The sequence below is a fragment of the Epinephelus fuscoguttatus genome, linkage group LG21, assembly GCF_011397635.1.
Source record: "Epinephelus fuscoguttatus linkage group LG21, E.fuscoguttatus.final_Chr_v1".
NCBI classification, from domain to species: Eukaryota; Metazoa; Chordata; class Actinopteri; order Perciformes; family Serranidae; genus Epinephelus; species Epinephelus fuscoguttatus.
Window position 1 is genome coordinate 18,805,854 of NC_064772.1, and position 16,922 is coordinate 18,822,775.

General features: G+C 42.2%; 2 protein-coding genes across 8 annotated transcripts in view; both read left to right on the plus strand.

Annotated features, from left to right (window-relative positions):
- si:ch211-285f17.1 (sickle tail protein homolog) overlaps positions 1–12,515 on the plus strand; it is a 113,903-nt gene extending 101,388 nt beyond the window's left edge. For all 7 annotated transcript variants that reach the window (XM_049564588.1, XM_049564589.1, XM_049564591.1 and 4 more), the window contains 11 exons: positions 1,918–2,048; positions 3,031–3,178; positions 3,884–4,382; positions 4,630–4,828; positions 4,927–5,216; positions 5,403–5,558; positions 5,841–5,963; positions 7,339–7,419; positions 7,517–9,163; positions 9,674–9,805; positions 10,840–12,515. In XM_049564588.1, the coding sequence (XP_049420545.1) occupies positions 1,918–2,048; positions 3,031–3,178; positions 3,884–4,382; positions 4,630–4,828; positions 4,927–5,216; positions 5,403–5,558; positions 5,841–5,963; positions 7,339–7,419; positions 7,517–9,163; positions 9,674–9,805; positions 10,840–11,382 (3,949 nt within the window). In that variant the 3' untranslated portion in view covers positions 11,383–12,515. The remainder of the gene's footprint in view (positions 1–1,917; positions 2,049–3,030; positions 3,179–3,883; positions 4,383–4,629; positions 4,829–4,926; positions 5,217–5,402; positions 5,559–5,840; positions 5,964–7,338; positions 7,420–7,516; positions 9,164–9,673; positions 9,806–10,839) is intronic.
- An 89-nt stretch (positions 12,516–12,604) lies between these two features.
- Positions 12,605–15,763, plus strand: si:dkey-96n2.3 (uracil nucleotide/cysteinyl leukotriene receptor). Its single transcript, XM_049564596.1, has 2 exons — positions 12,605–13,009; positions 14,124–15,763. The coding sequence occupies exons 1-2, from the start codon at positions 12,861–12,863 to the stop codon at positions 15,064–15,066; spliced, it is 1,092 nt and encodes a 363-aa protein (XP_049420553.1). The 5' UTR covers positions 12,605–12,860; the 3' UTR covers positions 15,067–15,763.
- Positions 15,764–16,922: the final 1,159 nt, after the last annotated feature.

Consider the following 16,922-nt stretch of genomic DNA (forward strand, 5'->3'; position numbering starts at 1 on the left):
GTTTGCCAGTAGTCCACGGTCAGGAAGAATTGAAATAGCCAAAGTAAATAGGCGTAGTAGTAGAAATCGGATGGAAAGCGGATGGTTTCTCATTGTCAGTGGACAGTATTGATGATGGTTACGGAGCTTACACACAGCAAACATACAGAGCATTTTATTCAGGTAGTGGGTTTGGTCACATGCTTGTGATCCCATACTGTAAGTCTCAGTTGATGGCAGTAATTTACAGTATAAGGAAGAGAAAATGAAAAGCACATGATGATCCCTTGAGCTAATGCTGTCTTAAGTACTTGATGAGGGTATGTGTGTGGGTGGCGCCCCAAGCGGTGGCCATGAACTCCCTTAAAAAGTTGCTGGCGCCCCAAGTGCCCACCTTAGTGTGTTGTTTTTAAATGTAGTAAGTAAGTACAATCATGCCTGCCTGTCTTTTGACTCACTGCCAGCCAGGCAGCATCTCTCTTGTGGGGTTGTTTGTACTTTTTCATGGTGAATGTCAGGACAATATTGGTTGGTTAACCACAGCAACAATCGATGTCTCCTCCACACATATTTCTTTGCTATTGTTTGAGGCTGCAACTTTCCCAGTGCGGTCCAAGTTGACCAAAGTTGACCTCCGCGCAGTACGAAGATGCGGATTTGCTCTGCCACAGAAAGCGAATGTTTTATCTGCCCATTTGCTTATATTGAAGAGAAGTGCAAATGTAAATTTAGCTCGTGTGCGGCTTCACACTAAAGCTTTATGCCGAACAACAAGCTTATTTAAAGAACAATGAACCATCTAACACATACAGATACACAGCTCAAATGATACATGTGCCAGCATTAGTCTGTGCACAACAGATAATTAGTAACATTAACTGTAAAATAAGAAACCTAAAATTTTTGGTGGCCCCACCTGGCCACTCCTGTGAAAATTTTCTGGGGGCGCCACTGTCTGTGAAGGCTGCCTCTTATACTCTGGCACACAGAGATGTAAATTATGGTGACATATTGTATTTGTTTTTGTCTGCAGGAGGCTCAATTAAAAAAGTCAAATCTGTTTCCTTTGTCCTCAGCTGGAATTTCCCATCATCATTCCCATTACCAACAGGCCTTGGCATAGCAGGGCATTTAACACACTGTCTCCTTATTACCTCTCCCACTCCCTTCAGGGGAGTTCTATAAAAGAGTGTTTCTCAGGGGTACCTGGCCACAATGAAACACCATTTTAGTCCCTCTCATGCAATCCAACACAGCACACAATGTTATCATTCGGCACATTTCCCCCCGGAGTAGCCATTTTTCTCGAGCACTCGGGTGGCTGTGAGGCAGCGTGCTGTGTGTTCTATGTGAGGAAGTGCTCTCGTACAAATAAGCACTCACTGAGAGTGTAAACATTTGTGGTTTTTGATGACTATCTAGACTAAGCAATCTGATGTAGAGAGGAAAGTGAAGTGCCAAGTGGGAATATTTGCCCGTGTTAATCACTGAACGTATCTTTACATATGATCTAATTTCTTCTTTTTTTTTTCTTTTTTTTTTTATGAATCATGTCCCAAAGTTTGCCCTCACCTTACCCAACCCTTATCATGGTGTGATCTTTAAGATAAATGATTGTCTCCTGCCCCCTGGTGTCTGTTAAGAGTAGATAAAATATTGATAGTAATATGAAAATACTTTATCAAATTGTGCCCAAGTAGATACATATCAGTGTAACAGAAATAAAAATAGTCCCTGGAGTGAAATTACACACATACTTTAAAACATATAATCATGAGTTTATATTATTTTTCAGTTCCACCATTGAGCATATTGTATTTACTTCAAACTTAGTTCAATATTCTGTCTACTGACCAATTGTTGGAAAACTGGATTCTCTCTCTCAGCTCTCAGTGTTTTATCCTTTTCATGGTGCATTTTTTTTTTTTGCCTCTGCAGTGAGCTGGAGCAGTATGTCGGCTCTCTGCAGAAAGACTCCGCAGCAACACACAGAGTAGTGACCCTGAAAGACGTGGAGGAGGGAGCGGTGACACTGAGGAAGGTGGGAGAGTCTCTGGCAGGGCTCAAAGGTAAGACAGCAGATGATATTCCTACTACTGGGCTCAGTATCGTGTGTAGCCCTCTGGCCTCTTGTTAAATGAAGGATATAAGATTTTGTGGGCTGTATTACAATATCAATATGTATCATGACATGTTAAAAATACACAGTAAAATAGTTAAAGTGAGGATCAATGTATTAAAACGGCGGTCCACTATTTTGGTTTACATGAGCTTGTGTAAAACAAAGACTTTAATTACTAAAGTTTTATATATTTTAATCATGGATATTTGAGAACAGTGTCACAAGCAGATCATATCACATCTGCCAAAATTTGATAAGTGACATCATTAAATTGTTGCCCAGCCCTTTAAGCCAGTCATGTGGTTTATTGCTGATATGATGGACGTTCCTCCCTTCCCAGCCTGACAGACCAGACTCTTATGTATAAAACCATAAAACTGTACTTTCTTCTCAGAGGCTATGCAGTTACTGCATTTCAAGGTCTAATGTCTAGGATTTATGGGGATATATTGGCAGAAATAGAATATAAGTATGTTTTCTTAAGTATATAATCACCTGAAAATAAATATTGTTGTGTTTCTTTTACCTTAAAATGAGCCGTTTATATCTACATAGTAGGGTTGATGGTTATCATACTGTGAACATTTGCTTATCTACAGTGTTAAATTTTACACAATGTTCCTTTAATTGTTTATGGAAGCTATTTCTGAATAACTTTTTTCCACAGGTAATAATGTATCCCATTGAACAGCTATGTTGGCTCACAGTACCTAAGTGAACGCTATCAATATGAGTTTCACTTAAGGATTGTAGCGTCATGACTGTCTAAATGTTATTCTAAGGCTTTCCCACACTGCAAGAAATAACAATCTAGGTAGAGATAAAATAAAACTTCTGGAATCAGGCTTTAAAAAACTGAGATTGGTCATAAATATTCTAAAACAATAGCTACACACAAAGTGTTCATGTTTCTCTGTGTGTTTCCTCAGGAGAGTTCCCAGCCCTGCAAACCAGAATGCGGTCTGTGCTCAGGGTGGAGGTGGAAGCTGTCAAGTTTCTGAAGGAGGAGCCTCATAAACTGGACAGCATGCTGAAAAGGGTCAAGAGCCTGACTGACACACTCAGCAGTCTGAGAAGGTAGAGGAAAGATGAGGAAGAAATGTCAGTGGAGATAAAGTAGGGATCAGGAGAAGAGGTGCTGGAGTGAGAGTGGGAATTTAAGATGAAAACAAAAAGCACTCTGTGGAGCTCCTCACAGGGGTCTGTGATGTGCGAGATTGTACTATTTGATTATACTGGCAAGCCTGCCTTCATCCCATCAAAGAGGTCATTCAGTGTGGACAGACAAGTGTGGCGTCCAGCTTGATTTACTTCCATCGCCTTCACTGAACCGATAAGTGAATTAATTTGGTGGACACTGCGGCGCCTCATTTCCATTTTAATATGTCACAGATACCAAGTTCAATCTCGACTGTTCTCTCACTCTCCTTCCATGACTCTCTTGTCTTTTACCCGAAACAGTCGCCAAACCATGAGACATTGCATCATAGCTTTTGGGGTGTTTTTATCCCTCATGTCAGAATTAATCAAAACATTTTGCCATGTTTATTATAGGGTTGGATGTATTTTCAGTCTGGATGAGAAATTAAAAGACTGTAAATACTAATTTTGGTTGTTGAATGGATTCATATCAATGTTATGTATTGTTTCAACAATATTGATGTGATTTATAAGTAGGTCACCTAGTGTAGTAAGAAACCACGATGTTGAGCAAGCAAAACATTTGAAGATCAATGTTTTCCACATTGTCTGTATGACACACTGTCTCCCGCCTGTGTGCAGATGTGCAACTGAGGGCCCTCAGAAAGGACCCGATCCCTCTGCTAATGTCCCAGTGGACAACAGCCCTTCAGCAGCACCACCAGACGCCCCGGCAGAAGCTCCCGCAGCATCAGCCCAGCCTGGCTCCACATCAGCCCCGCTGGAGCCCCAGAGCTCCACCATCAAATCCGAGGTGATGCCTTCCTCTCCGGTGGTCATCCATCATGTCCAGAGCTCCCCGGTCCACATGCAGCAGTCCCAGCAGTCCGCAGCCTTGACAGCTCAGCCCAGTCCACCGCTCACCCCCAGCCCCACTCACGTCCCCAGTCCCATCCTGAGCAAGAGTCAAGGCCGGGAATCTCCTAAGGGGGCAGCCTCGGATCCACCGAGTCCTGCCCGTCATAAGAAGCCACAAGGGAACCCAGTGAATAATGGCAATGGCACGGCCAGCCAGGGTCTTGTCATCGAGGAGCTCCAGAGCAGTCAGGACAAGAACAAAAACAGAGCTATGTCCATTCAGGTATGTCTAGTTACAGTATAATTCTCATTTGGTCTGATTTATTTTTATCCAGCTTAGTAAAGCTGTGCTGATTTGTCATTGGCATCATATAAAGGTCAACCTGGTTACTCGGAATGCCATTATTTTGCCCTTTAAGGCACCTGTAGTTAATTATTTTGTGTTGCTATCATAGGGATAATCTTTCCTTACTCAGCTTCCTCAGATTCAGACTTGTGAGGAACCTTCTCTTTCTCATTAATTCTTGTAGGCAGCAGAGAAGGAGTGGCAAGAGAGGAGGCAGAACATGGGGCATTATGATGGTAAAGAGTTTGAAAAGATCCTTCAGGAGGCCCAGGCCAACATGATGAAGGGCATCCCCAGTTTGGAGGTGGAAGAGAACCCAGCAACTCTACCTGCTACTGCCGCGGAACAAGCAGACATCCACAACCCCGTGGAGTCGCCGACAGGTACACATCTAACACAACTGTAACTTTAAGACAGAGTTGGCATACATTTTAAAGTACACCCACCTTAATGATTTCACCTCTGTTATATTGTATGACAGAAGAGCCCCAGTCTGAACCTCACTCTGACAAACTGAGCAAGAAGGGGCCTGAGAAACTCCCAAAGCCTGTGATGGAGAAACCAGCCAAACCTGTGCTGGAGAGACCCTCCAAGTCTGCCACCAAGCCAGCCCCCACTGACAGCTTTACCAAGCAGGGATCTGAAAAGGCCAGCAAGTCCCCACCACCTCCTCCTCCGAGGAAGACCTTCACCAGCTCGAGCTCAGGCATGACCACCACACGCTCTGGCGAAGTGGTCTACACCAGCAGGAAGGAGTCCGTCTCGGCACAGGTCAGTCTGAGGGAGCTGTCTTGTCTTTTATTTCTCTGTTTGCGGGTTGTGGTGTGCTAAGACCCAGGACCCCACATTAGTTTAGTTTAGTTTAGCTTAGCTTAGCATAAAGACTGGAGAAATGGGGGAAACGGTTAGCCTGGCTGGTTGGAAAAGACACAATTTTTTTCTCATAAATTCTAACAGGAGAGCGAAGAGGACGCTCCACCTCCAAGTCCCCAACCCAAGCCCAACAAGGTTCCACCAGAGACTAAGCCGAAGCCAGCCACCCCTCCCCCTGTCACTGCCTCTGCTACCAGAGAAGAAGAGGATGAAGGGGACAAGATCATGGCCGAGCTCCAGGTTAGATGCATATGTACACTCAAGCACTCACACACACACTTGTTCACACAAACATATGAACAAAAACAATCTGTGACATCTGTTGATTTCCGCACTGTTGGAGTGGGTCTGTTATTTCTTCCCGTGGTGGTTGGATGGGCACTGACAGCTGCCGAAGCTCCTTGATTTTGAATCTAACTTTGTCAGGTGTCGGGTTCTACAGCTCTGACAAAGGTACTCAGAACTTCTTCCCTCCTGAAAATCCTTGTTCCCATTTCCCCTTCACTTTTCTCCACTCCTCAGGTTTTCCAGAAGTGCACAGTTAAGGATGTAGGGGTGAAAAATTTGGTAGAACCCACCTCTCGAATTGAACCGCAAATCAGAGAGCTAAGACCAGGGGCCTTAATGCCCCTCAAAGAGAAAAAGGTAAAATATACATCGCCTTGCAGCTACCCACCTAACTGCCTGCCTCTGCCCACTGTCTGATTACAATCGATGGCTGTGTCTTAACCCTTCTACAAATTCTGCACCCTTGCTTTGGCTCGAGAGAAACCTGTAACAGCTGCCTCCAAAAAGCTCCTTTCCTTGCTGCCTCAGTTTCCTTCCCTCTTTTGATTCTGCTGGATATCTCGGCTTGAATATACTTCAGGATTAAGTCTGCATAAAATGAAGCCTCTGAAAAGATGCTGTGTCTTTTGTGCGCCTGGACCAGACAATGATGTGTTATGCCACTGATTTAATTATCACTCCTCAATAAAGACCTCGGCACTGTATTCTACAGGCAATTAAATCGTCTTGTGTCTTTCTTTAATTACCTGTCTTCATACAAAATCACGAGAACAAATAATTCTCAAGTGATTGATAATTTAGAGAAACAATGTAGTTAAAAACTCACAACCTGCAGACACAACCTGTTTTTGCAGACTTGGTTCACTAGAGGTCAGTCTGGCCACTTTGCATGCTACTTTCCTCCACTTATACTTTTCTGAGGGTTCTGTTTCTCTTTGTCTTTGCACAACTTTACTTCAGTTTGCTTTCCCAGCTTCACACCTATATAACCAGCACAACCCAATATTTTTTCACATTTAGGTCAAACTTGACACACATATGATAATATGATTTCAATGTGACAAAGAGGACAGGTATGTTCACATGCAATGAATTTTACTAGTTTAAAGCCAAGTTTGAACATTATCTAAATATTAGTATCATCTCAGAAGCATATGAGTAGTAAAACACAAAATATTGCGTTTAAGGTAAAAATTGCATGCCCCAAATGATTTCACTGAAATGAAAGTAGTGTGGAAAGATACTTGCATAGTATGAGCAGTGTGCACTCTAAGAACAGAACAGGATGTTTAAAGGTTAATAGGAAAATCACTAGAAACCACAAGCAGAGACAAGTTTCTTGAAACGTGTAAAAAATGAGAATGTAATTGCTGTATTACATTTGCAGTAAAAGTGCAGAAAAGAACAGGCAGCCATTAAAAAAAAATAGCTGATTTGACTGTTGTAAAATAAAGCAGCTTATAGTCTTAGCTGTTAAACAGTAATATTTATTCATTTTCCCTGCATGCATTTTGATATACAGCATGTAATATCACAGCAGTATATAAAAGTGATGTCGCACAGTATAATTCTCGAGTCAGTCTGAGCTGTACACACTTTTAGAAGGTAATCGCTCAATGCAGTGTTGACACCGCAAATGCTACTGCAATAATGTATGTGAATTTACACTTAACCCACAGCAACCTGACACACCAGTTGCACAGTAATATTATTCCCTCACACACTGTCCTAGCAGAGCTCAGAGCCCACTCGAGAGGATAAAGACCCAGACACAGATGAAAATGGGAACACTACTGTCCGACAGAGCCAAGGGGTATGTAAGACTTTCAATTATTAACATTTTATTCATTAATAGTCCATGTATGTTCTAGATTTTGAGATATTTTAAACAGCTACTTCTTTATTTTCAGGTCATTTACTACGTGACTGGACAGATTCCCAAAGAGCATCCACCCTCGTCAGGAACGGAGGAAACCCCCGAACACAGAGAGCCCACACAGCCTCCATCACAGGTGTCAAATGTCAATGTTAACGACAATTCTCCAAGCCAGCAGCAACAGCCGCAGCCTCTGTCTCCACCACCTAAATCACCCCCGCCTTTAACACCTCCACCGATATCACCTAAACCTGTGGGACTGAAATTCAAACTTCCAAGGAAGCAAGTTAAACGCTCTGAATCCTTAAAGACCAGTGCTGAAATGGAGAAGGGAAAAATCCTCAACAAAATTAACACTGAAAAGAGCAGTAAAGTCGTTCAGCAACGTGTTTCGTCCAGTAAGAAGATAATACCCGAGCCTGTGGCAACCACAACAACCAGTACCATAAAAGAGGCGCCTACAAGTTCTGTTGCTCCACTGAAAAAGGCTCCTAGTGAGGACAGTAATCCACCTAAAGCTGACTGTGACAATAATAACGGCGAGGCCAGTCTTAGTCCTGACTTACCTGGAGAAGAGGCACCTCCACCCCCGGACAACATAGCATTTATGATCACTAACACCAAAGTCCAGGCCCTGTCCTGTGGCGAGTACCAGGAACTGGTCAATGCCAAGAAAGGAAGCGTCCAGACTGTTACTGTCGGTAATGCCGCCAACCGAGGGAACACCACAGAGGATTCTAATGTGCCGCAGGATAACGGCTTCAACAAGAAGCCTGTCATCATCATTTTTGACGAACCTATGGACATCCGCTCAGCGTACAAGCGCCTGTCCACCATCTTTGAATGCGAGGAGGAACTGGACAGGATGTTAGCGGCAGAATGCATTGAGGAGGAAAGCGAGGAGTCTGACACGGAAAGGAGTGGTGGGCTGCAGGTTAAAGCGGCAGGAACAGAGGTGGTTGATGGCAAAAATGACAGCGCTCCGCAGGTCTCTGCTGACCATGTTAGCTTATCATCCTCATCTACATCTTCAGTCTCAGAGCTAACAGACAGTAGCGTGACCTCAGAGTCAAATGGCGATGCCAAGCAGGATAAAAAGAAGTTTAAGTTTAAATTCCCTAAGAAACAGCTGGCAGCGCTGACGCAGGCCATTCGCACAGGCACCAAGTCGGGCAAGAAGACTTTACAGGTGGTTGTGTACGAAGATGAGGAGGAGTCAGACGGTACTGTCAGGCAGCACAAAGAAGCAAAGAGATTTGAGATTGCACGCTCAAAATCCTTAGCAGACTCTCCCAAGGCAACAGGAACGGCTGCGCTTAAGAGGCAGAACTCCGACTCCCTCTACAGGACGGATGAGATCCGGAAGAACACCTACAAGACACTGGACAGCCTGGAGCAGACCATCAAGCAGCTGGAGACCACTATCAGTGAGATGGGACCACTCTCCCCTGAAGAGCCAGTCTGCACGGAGGAGGCTAAAGCAGGGAATGGGAAAAGCTCAGATGGAGTGGGGCTGAAGAGGTCTTTCTCTCTCCCTACCTCCAGAGGGTCAGGCCCTAAGGTACCCAGCAAAAATCCATTGCTGAAGAAGACTAAACCTCAGCTCCTTCCTCGCCCTGTAATCATCCCTACTACCACCACCACCACCACTGTCCCCAGTGCCCCCAGCACCGTACAACAGGTCTCTCTCTAGCTCTTGTTGCTCCGGGAGGCTTTGGGTCCTTCTTTTTTTTTTTTCAGTTTACAACCTCCCTTCACTCCAACCCTAACCACTGAATTTACAAAATCATTAATCCAATCCACAGGTGCCGGGAAATGTTGGAAATGTCCCCCGTGGCTTTCTCCCTCTGTGAAATCATGATGACATGATTGGGGGTGGCATTTTGTTGGGTTCCTGGCTACCATATTCCTCCTTGAGTTCATTGCTAAACCTCTGAGGTTTCCAGCAAGTGGCAAACTCATCATCAAAACACTCATGATGATTAAGCTCTGATATCTTCCTTATTCTTGACTGCATGTACTACTGTGTATTGACTAAAAGGTTTATGGTCCCACTGGGTGCATGATCTTTCACTGGTGTTGATCATTGAGGTGTCAGTGCCTTGATTTTTCATACTTCCTTTATGGTGTGTGTTTTTTTCTTTCTTTTGTTTTATTTCTTGTTTTGTTTTTCGTTTGGATTCGTTTGCAGAACACCAGTGTCGCTTCCCCTACTAGTCGGATGCCCGTCCCTTTGTCTGCGAAGTCCAGGCAGTCGCCGGGTACGACTGACAAAGCAGGAAAACAGCAAAAACTGCAGGACGCTCAGAGGCAGTTTCGACAGGTAGTTTTACTGTAGGGCCTTACCAGAGACTAGAGGAATCAAACATATAGGGATCAAAAACATGAGGCATGTATTATTAGAGGAAAAAAGACTACCAAAGCTGTGAGATTTCAAGTGTTTTGAAAAAAATAAAGTCACCACGGTGACGTCTGTGGATCTGTTAATGTTTCTCTCGAGTCTGCTCTGACAAGAAGGCATGTTTGACTCTTGACTGTTACCCCATAACATCACTGTACTGTATGCTTTTGCATGTCCACACTGCTCATGGTTTTCACTGTGTTGGTGACTAAACATACAAAAAAAATGGAAAAATGGCAAAGAAAAGTGGAATCCTACCCTGTCATCATCTGAGTTGTCATCACATCTCCAGTTCCCATCACAGCTGAGCTCCTAAACAGTGTCGCCAAATTCCCAGGATGCTTATGGCTATGTTAAAATACAAACCTAACTGACTTTTACGGCTATGCTCCTCCCTTTTTCACAATGCACCTCTGCTCAAACCCCAACATCACTGCACAGCTTCTTAACCTCACGGTGATATACCCTCTTAGCCTCAAGACCACGTCACAACTCACCATCTTGCACCAGTCAGTTTCAGTGGAATACCAGCCCACATCTCCCCTGTCTGCTCCCACTCTTCAAACTCCTAACCCTGTTATCTAATTCTCTCCAGCCTTCCTATGCATTGTTGCCTTGTGAATTTTCCCCCCACAGCCCCTTTACGAGGCCTAACTCTAACACAGGCGGTCTGTAGAGACGCCCCTCCTGTCTGCCATCGCACGGTCTAACCTTTGCAGTGTTCTGTTTCTTGGTAACATGTCTCTTAGTTCATATAACCTAGAAAAAACAGGTCTTCTGTATGTGTTTTGGTGTCTCTTAGTTGTGTCTCAGTAATTTTAATATTTGTGTAGTCTTAGTGTGTTTCTGTGTACGTAACTTGTAGTTTTTTTTAACATCGTCTTGCCTTTAATATGTATTATTTGACCAGATTTCTTTTTGACAACCAGTATCTGTTTTGGCATCTCTGTTTGCAGGCTAACGGAAGTGCTAAAAGAGTGGGAGGGGATCATAAAACTACTTCCCCTGCTATACCCACCTCTAAAATCCCTGCTTTTTATCCTAGCTCTACTAAAGGCAGCTCCCAGTCTGCACAAAACTCAGATGCTACTAATCCCAATAACCCTTCCTCTTCCTCCTCCTCCTCCTCCTCTGTGACAAAGTCCTCCATCCTGTCCTCTCACGCTCCTCGTTCCGGTTCCCAACCCTCCTCCCACATCCCCTCCCTGTCTAACGGATCCCTCAAACTCCCCACACCCTCACAGCACACAGGTAAAGCTCTGTCGTTCTCCTCGCAGACTCAGAATGGTCGAGTGCACTCCTCCTCCTCCTCTTCATTCTCCTCCTCCTCATCCTCCTCCTCCTCCTCCCCCTCCCCTCTGTCGCCCACACCTTTGGGCCCAGGTGGAAAGAGCATCCGCACCATACACACTCCCAGCTTCACCAGCTACAGGTCCCACAACGGCAGCAGCGGCAAATCCTGCATCCCAACAGCCACAGCAGCTAAGGACACTACCTAGCCCCATTATCGCCCCTCTGGCTTTTACCGCAAAGCAGGTAGAGCTGGTCATGTTTCATTTTATCTAGTTTTGGTTTGCTGTTTGTCTGTTTTTGAGCGTTTTTGTAAAAGTATTAAGTGATGCACTCCCCCACTTCATGTTTATTTGACACTGGCATTTTCGCACCGATGCTTCTATCTCCTTTAAGTTGCAATTTCCTGTTTAAAAAAAATACTTGGATTCTGACTCTTTCACGGAGGTGTACAAGATGTTCTGACAAAATATTTTATAATGGAACTAAACAAGATTTAGTTTTACCACTTTGTAGTTGAAGTGGAAAGCTCTCATGGTGTTGAAAATCTATTTTTCTTGCTGTAGCTATGAATAGGGAATATAGAGTTGATGTACAATCACAAAATACCATGTAAAAATGTTGTTTTATTTTTCAAAGCAGAGATTGAATAACCATAGTATATTTAATCTTCTATATTTCTTATGTTGCCAGACATTCAACGCAGCCCTTGTAAATGCCTTTTATGAGTGTATACATAGTGTATACAGACATTTTAAAGTTGAACTCATTATTAACTTCTGTTTTCTAAGAGTATTTTCTCATTTTTTTCACCCATATAAACTGCCAATTTCTTTTACAGATATATAAAACTGGTATCATAAGGAATACAAGTTTTCATTTTAGTGTGCCTATTTGCCAAAGTTGTTAAATAATGACTCACTTCAGGCCTAATCCAGTCACAAGATTTAGGGGAATTTACATGCACTCTCTTGGTGTGATGGCTGAGGTGTTGACCACAGTGTTTGTACTGCTGGTCTCGGTTTGTTAAGTTAACATGTATTGTTGTCTAAATGTAAACTGTACTAAAAACAAAGTGAATCAGTTCTACCACAATGTACATAGAGGCTTCTACTAAGAAAATAAGTAGTTTTGTTAACATACCAAAGTTTATTTGTATGCATGCCTTTCAAATACTTTAGGAGAGTGGTGTAAAAGAAGAATTATGTTTGCACAGATAGATTTTTGTAAATATCTGGTTTTCTCTCATTTTTGTAAAGCTTTAAATCATGCTATAAAGGAGCAATGTGGTAAAGATAAAACTGTGTTGGAGTAGCAACAATAAAGACTTGCATGCTTGTAATGCATTGAGTTTCAAGGTATTTATTTTTGTCTCTGTTTCTGGCTTCCTGCGTGTGTGTGTGTGTGTGTGTGTGTGTGTGTGTGTGTGTGTGTACTTGTACATGCACACAGTAAGGACCAAAGAACGTATTTTAGCAACAGAGTGAGGAAATCTTTGCAAAGTGAGGACATTTTGGGACCTCACTTCTTCAAAGGCCATCAAAGACATTTGGGATTCAGATAAGGATAATGTTTAGTTTAGGGTAAGGGTTAGTGTTAGGCATTTAGTTGTGATGGTTAAGGGTAGGGTAAGTGGCTAGGAAATGCATTGTGTAAATAAGAGTCCTCACAAAACAGAAGTACAAGAATGTGTGTGTGTGTGTATAAATACGAAAGTGGAGACACACTAACAGAGCAGTTCTCACTTCCACTTCACCTGTCTCTGCTCATGCAAATGATTTCCCTTCTGATAATAAATATACAGAAGAACTCTGCACTCCATTTCTACGATCAAAGGTAAGAATATGAATATCAATTATATTAATGATTATTGACACAGTACCACATGTGAGGTCCACATGCCTTAAATTTATTCTTACAATATTGTAGTGGATTATTATGTGATAAGATAGTAAAGATCAAAGATTAGGGGTGCTTTAAGTACTTAGCATGTAGCACCATTTTCTAAGTTTATCATTGAACTGAAACACTAACTGCCTCAAAGTCATGAACCAGGGTTTAGAGGTAGCATCGATGTGTTTAATTACATTGGTATAACTTGGCTGTATGTGCATTTAACAGCAATAAGTACTGTATTAGTTCCCTTGGGGAAAACCCCCACCCTTATTTTTTTCGCAGTTGCAGTTTGCATCCCAACAGTGTAAGCAAAGAAACACAGTTTTCATGACTTTATATATACAAATATATACCACTTAATTAAAAATGTGTTGTTTACATCCTTAATGTAATGTAGTCCTGTGATTTTTGGCCAAGTTTATTGGATGGGGAACATATAACCAACATAAATTCCAACACTTAAATGTATTAAACAGAGTTAAAGCCATCTCTAGTCCTCAGGCAGGTGAACAACAAAGCAGACTGCATTGCACAGAACAAGAGCTATAAAATACTGTTCACTATGTGTATATTCACAAGATGCACATGATATCCACACAACAGTTGTGGTCATCCAGTCAACAATTGTCCATAAAAATGTAAATGATGATTCCATTGTTGATTCTCTGTCACTGTTTTTTTCTAACATAATAGGAAACGAATCTGGGGAAGCTTTATTATGAGATGGAAAGGAGTTCCATTTTTGTTGCTTTAATTCATTTGTGGCATATCACTTTAACATTTTTTCTTATATTCTGAAAGTAGTTTATCTGTGGTTTATCATATCTTCTGCAACTCTTGGTACACTGGCGCCTTGCAAAGAAAGTTCCTGTTTCTAATCACCCTCATTCACACATGGTATTGCATGTGAGCTTATATCTTAGATCATCATGCAAGTGATCTTGTCACCCACACATCTTGGGTTTTTAGTTTCATTTTGATAAACTGTAAGATGTGGTGAATCACTTGACCATATGCAGTCGTCATAACAGTTTTTGTGTCTATGCTGCCACAGGCTGATCCTCTCCACAACAACAATGAATATCTCTGAGGAGCAGATACATGGCGTCTATGGAAGTGACTCCCGTCAAGAGAACATCATATTTGCAACATTTTACATCCTGGTTTTCGTCATCGCTGTGCCTGGAAATGCCTTGGCACTGTGGGCCTTCTTTCGCCAGGACAGCACGTCTCCATCTAAGGTCTTCCTGAGGCACCTATCTGTAGCAGACATCTCTTACATCCTCATTTTACCCATGAGAATAGTTTACCACCTATGTGACAGCCACTGGCCTTTTGGACATGTCCCCTGTCAGCTAGCAGGCTTCCTCTTTTACCTTAACATGTACTGCAGCCTGTATTTAATGAGTTTCATCAGCCTGGACAGATTTCTGGCTGTGGTCCTACCTATCAAATCACAGTCAGTTAGGAAGGCTGTGTATGCGAAGGTAGTTGTTGGCATACTTTGGGTGACTGTCATTGTGTCTATGAGTCCTATACTTTTCTCCAAAAAGAACATGACCCACAACTCAACTGGAATATGCAACAAGCTGTACTTAGAAAAGACATCTCCAACAGCTTTGATCTCCACTATTGTGGCATTTGCCATCCCCCTCACCACCATCGTGGTTTCTTACATAGTGATCCTGCTGAAGCTGAGGTCACTCAAACAACAGGAAGAACGCCCAGTGAAAGACAAAGCCATAAGAATGATCATTCTCATCGTGATGAACTTCCTGTTTGCATTCGTACCCTACCATGTGAGCAGGGTAATCTACATCCAAAGCCACAGTCACAGTATGACTGCAGCAACCCACGAGGCTCTGGGAAGAGCCAACAGGATCACATCTGCACTGACCTGTGTCAGTGGTGTACTGGATCCTGTGATGTATTTCTTCTTGAACCGTGCATACAGGGACATGCTGCTTCAACTGTTCTGCAAAAAGCGAGGAAGATAATCGATAAGCAACAAGTACCATGTAGTCAGTAAACATTTTTAAAGGAATTGTCCTGTTTTGAATAATTTCTAGAGACACGGTCAGACTTGAATACATTTGAGTCTGACCCCCCCCTCCCCCCCCATTCCAACTCTGGGCACTTAGATCTTCAGAACAATGTTTTGTTTTGTTTTGTTTTGTTTTTGTAATTTGGGGGCGGGGGCATTTTGCCTTTATTTGACAGGACAGATTAAGCATGGAATCAAAACTGTGGCCAATGCTGCAAAGACATTACCTTTGTACGTGGGACACCTGAGCTACTGGGCACCTCAAACAAAATATTTTTTATAAGATTAAGGCTTGTGCATAAGGGAGATTGTGTCTTTGTGGTAGCTGCTCTAAAGCTTTGGCATAGCCCTCCACTCTCCAGCCAGTGCTCCCCCTCCATTGACACTTTTAAGACAGATCTTAAGCTGTACATGTTTTCAGTGGCCTTTGGTTGCTCTTATTGGTTTTAATATTTTAGTATTTTGTAATATTTTTACGTATGTAATTGATCTTAGCAGTTTCACTCTTTTATATTTGTGTACATATAACATTGCTCTGTAATTTCTACTACCTTTTGTTGCTGTTATATTGTGCCTATTTAAATGTATAATATTTGCATGCCATTCATTTTATTTTTTACAGCACTTTGGTCAACTGTGGTTGTTTTTAAATGTGCCATATAAATAAATTTGATTTTATTTGATTCTGTTCTTGTTTGATTCTTCTAAAGTCCTGTTTCCTGACTGATTGGGATGAACAGCGCTGTTCACCATAGGCCTCCACCTGCTGTTTGGAGATACTCCTCTGGTTGGTCTGTACGACACTTGATAGTTTAACGGCAAAAACATTTTTTGTGTGATTGTTGGGTGTAAGATTCCTCTTGATTAGGCTATTTGTTATGGTAACTAAATATTACAGATGAAAAGCGGAACTTCCACTGTCGTAACTGATGAAAAAACTGAAATAGGGACATTATTTGTCTTCCTACTTTCAGATCACTAAAGTTTTGAAGGAAGTATAAAAAAACATCTCTATCACGACATCTTGTCACCAACTCATCTAAGACAAATGGCGGGACAAGTTGCATTTTTAATCAAGATTGAAACACTTCTTTTTTATTCCGAGCAAGACAACATTAGATATAACTCACCACTACTCCAACACAGACCCATGTGTAACACCAACACATGTATTTTTGAACATGTTTAGGTTTGGATTTGGAAAGTATTGTGAGGGTATCACTTTGATCTCTTGGTATTTGATTGGTATCTGAACTTAAGTCTCACACAGCACCTCAAGCCTTCCTGATGTTTTCTCTTCATCATCATCATCATCATCATCTGACTAGCATGTAAAACTCTGCAGCTTTTCTTCGTTTCATTTTGCAACACAAAGAATAAGAAACACACGAAGCAAAGACGTTTTATCAGCTCGCAGATTAGATTCTGTTCTCTGACCTTACATAACCGAGAAATGGAGCGGTTTATAGATCAGACGCCATGCCACGCCTCACCGACACACACACGCACGCACACGCACACACACACACAAGTTAAGACATAAGATAATCAACAAATCAACGAAAAACAGTCAAAAGGGACATTTGTCTACACTGAGTAGCCTACTTTTATTTTTAAACTTTAAGTACATTTTCCCAATTATACTTACATACTTTTACTTAAATGGGAACACCACCTAAATTAAGAATTCCAAAATGTTATTGCCATGCCCTGGGAAAGTTTAATCAATATGTGTGAACATGAGCTGCACTCTTTAAAAACCAGAAACCAGAGAAGTAAATCTCAAACTTGTGATGCCACCAAGTATTA

Excerpts from the sequence above, each read along its gene's own strand:
- si:dkey-96n2.3 (XM_049564596.1), top strand. The coding sequence starts at position 12,861 with ATGTGTGTGTGTGTGTATAAATACGAAAGTGGAGACACACTAACAGAG. Across the intron at positions 13,010-14,123 it reads CTCCATTTCTACGATCAAAG|GCTGATCCTCTCCACAACAA; the intron begins GTAAGAATATGA and ends ATGCTGCCACAG.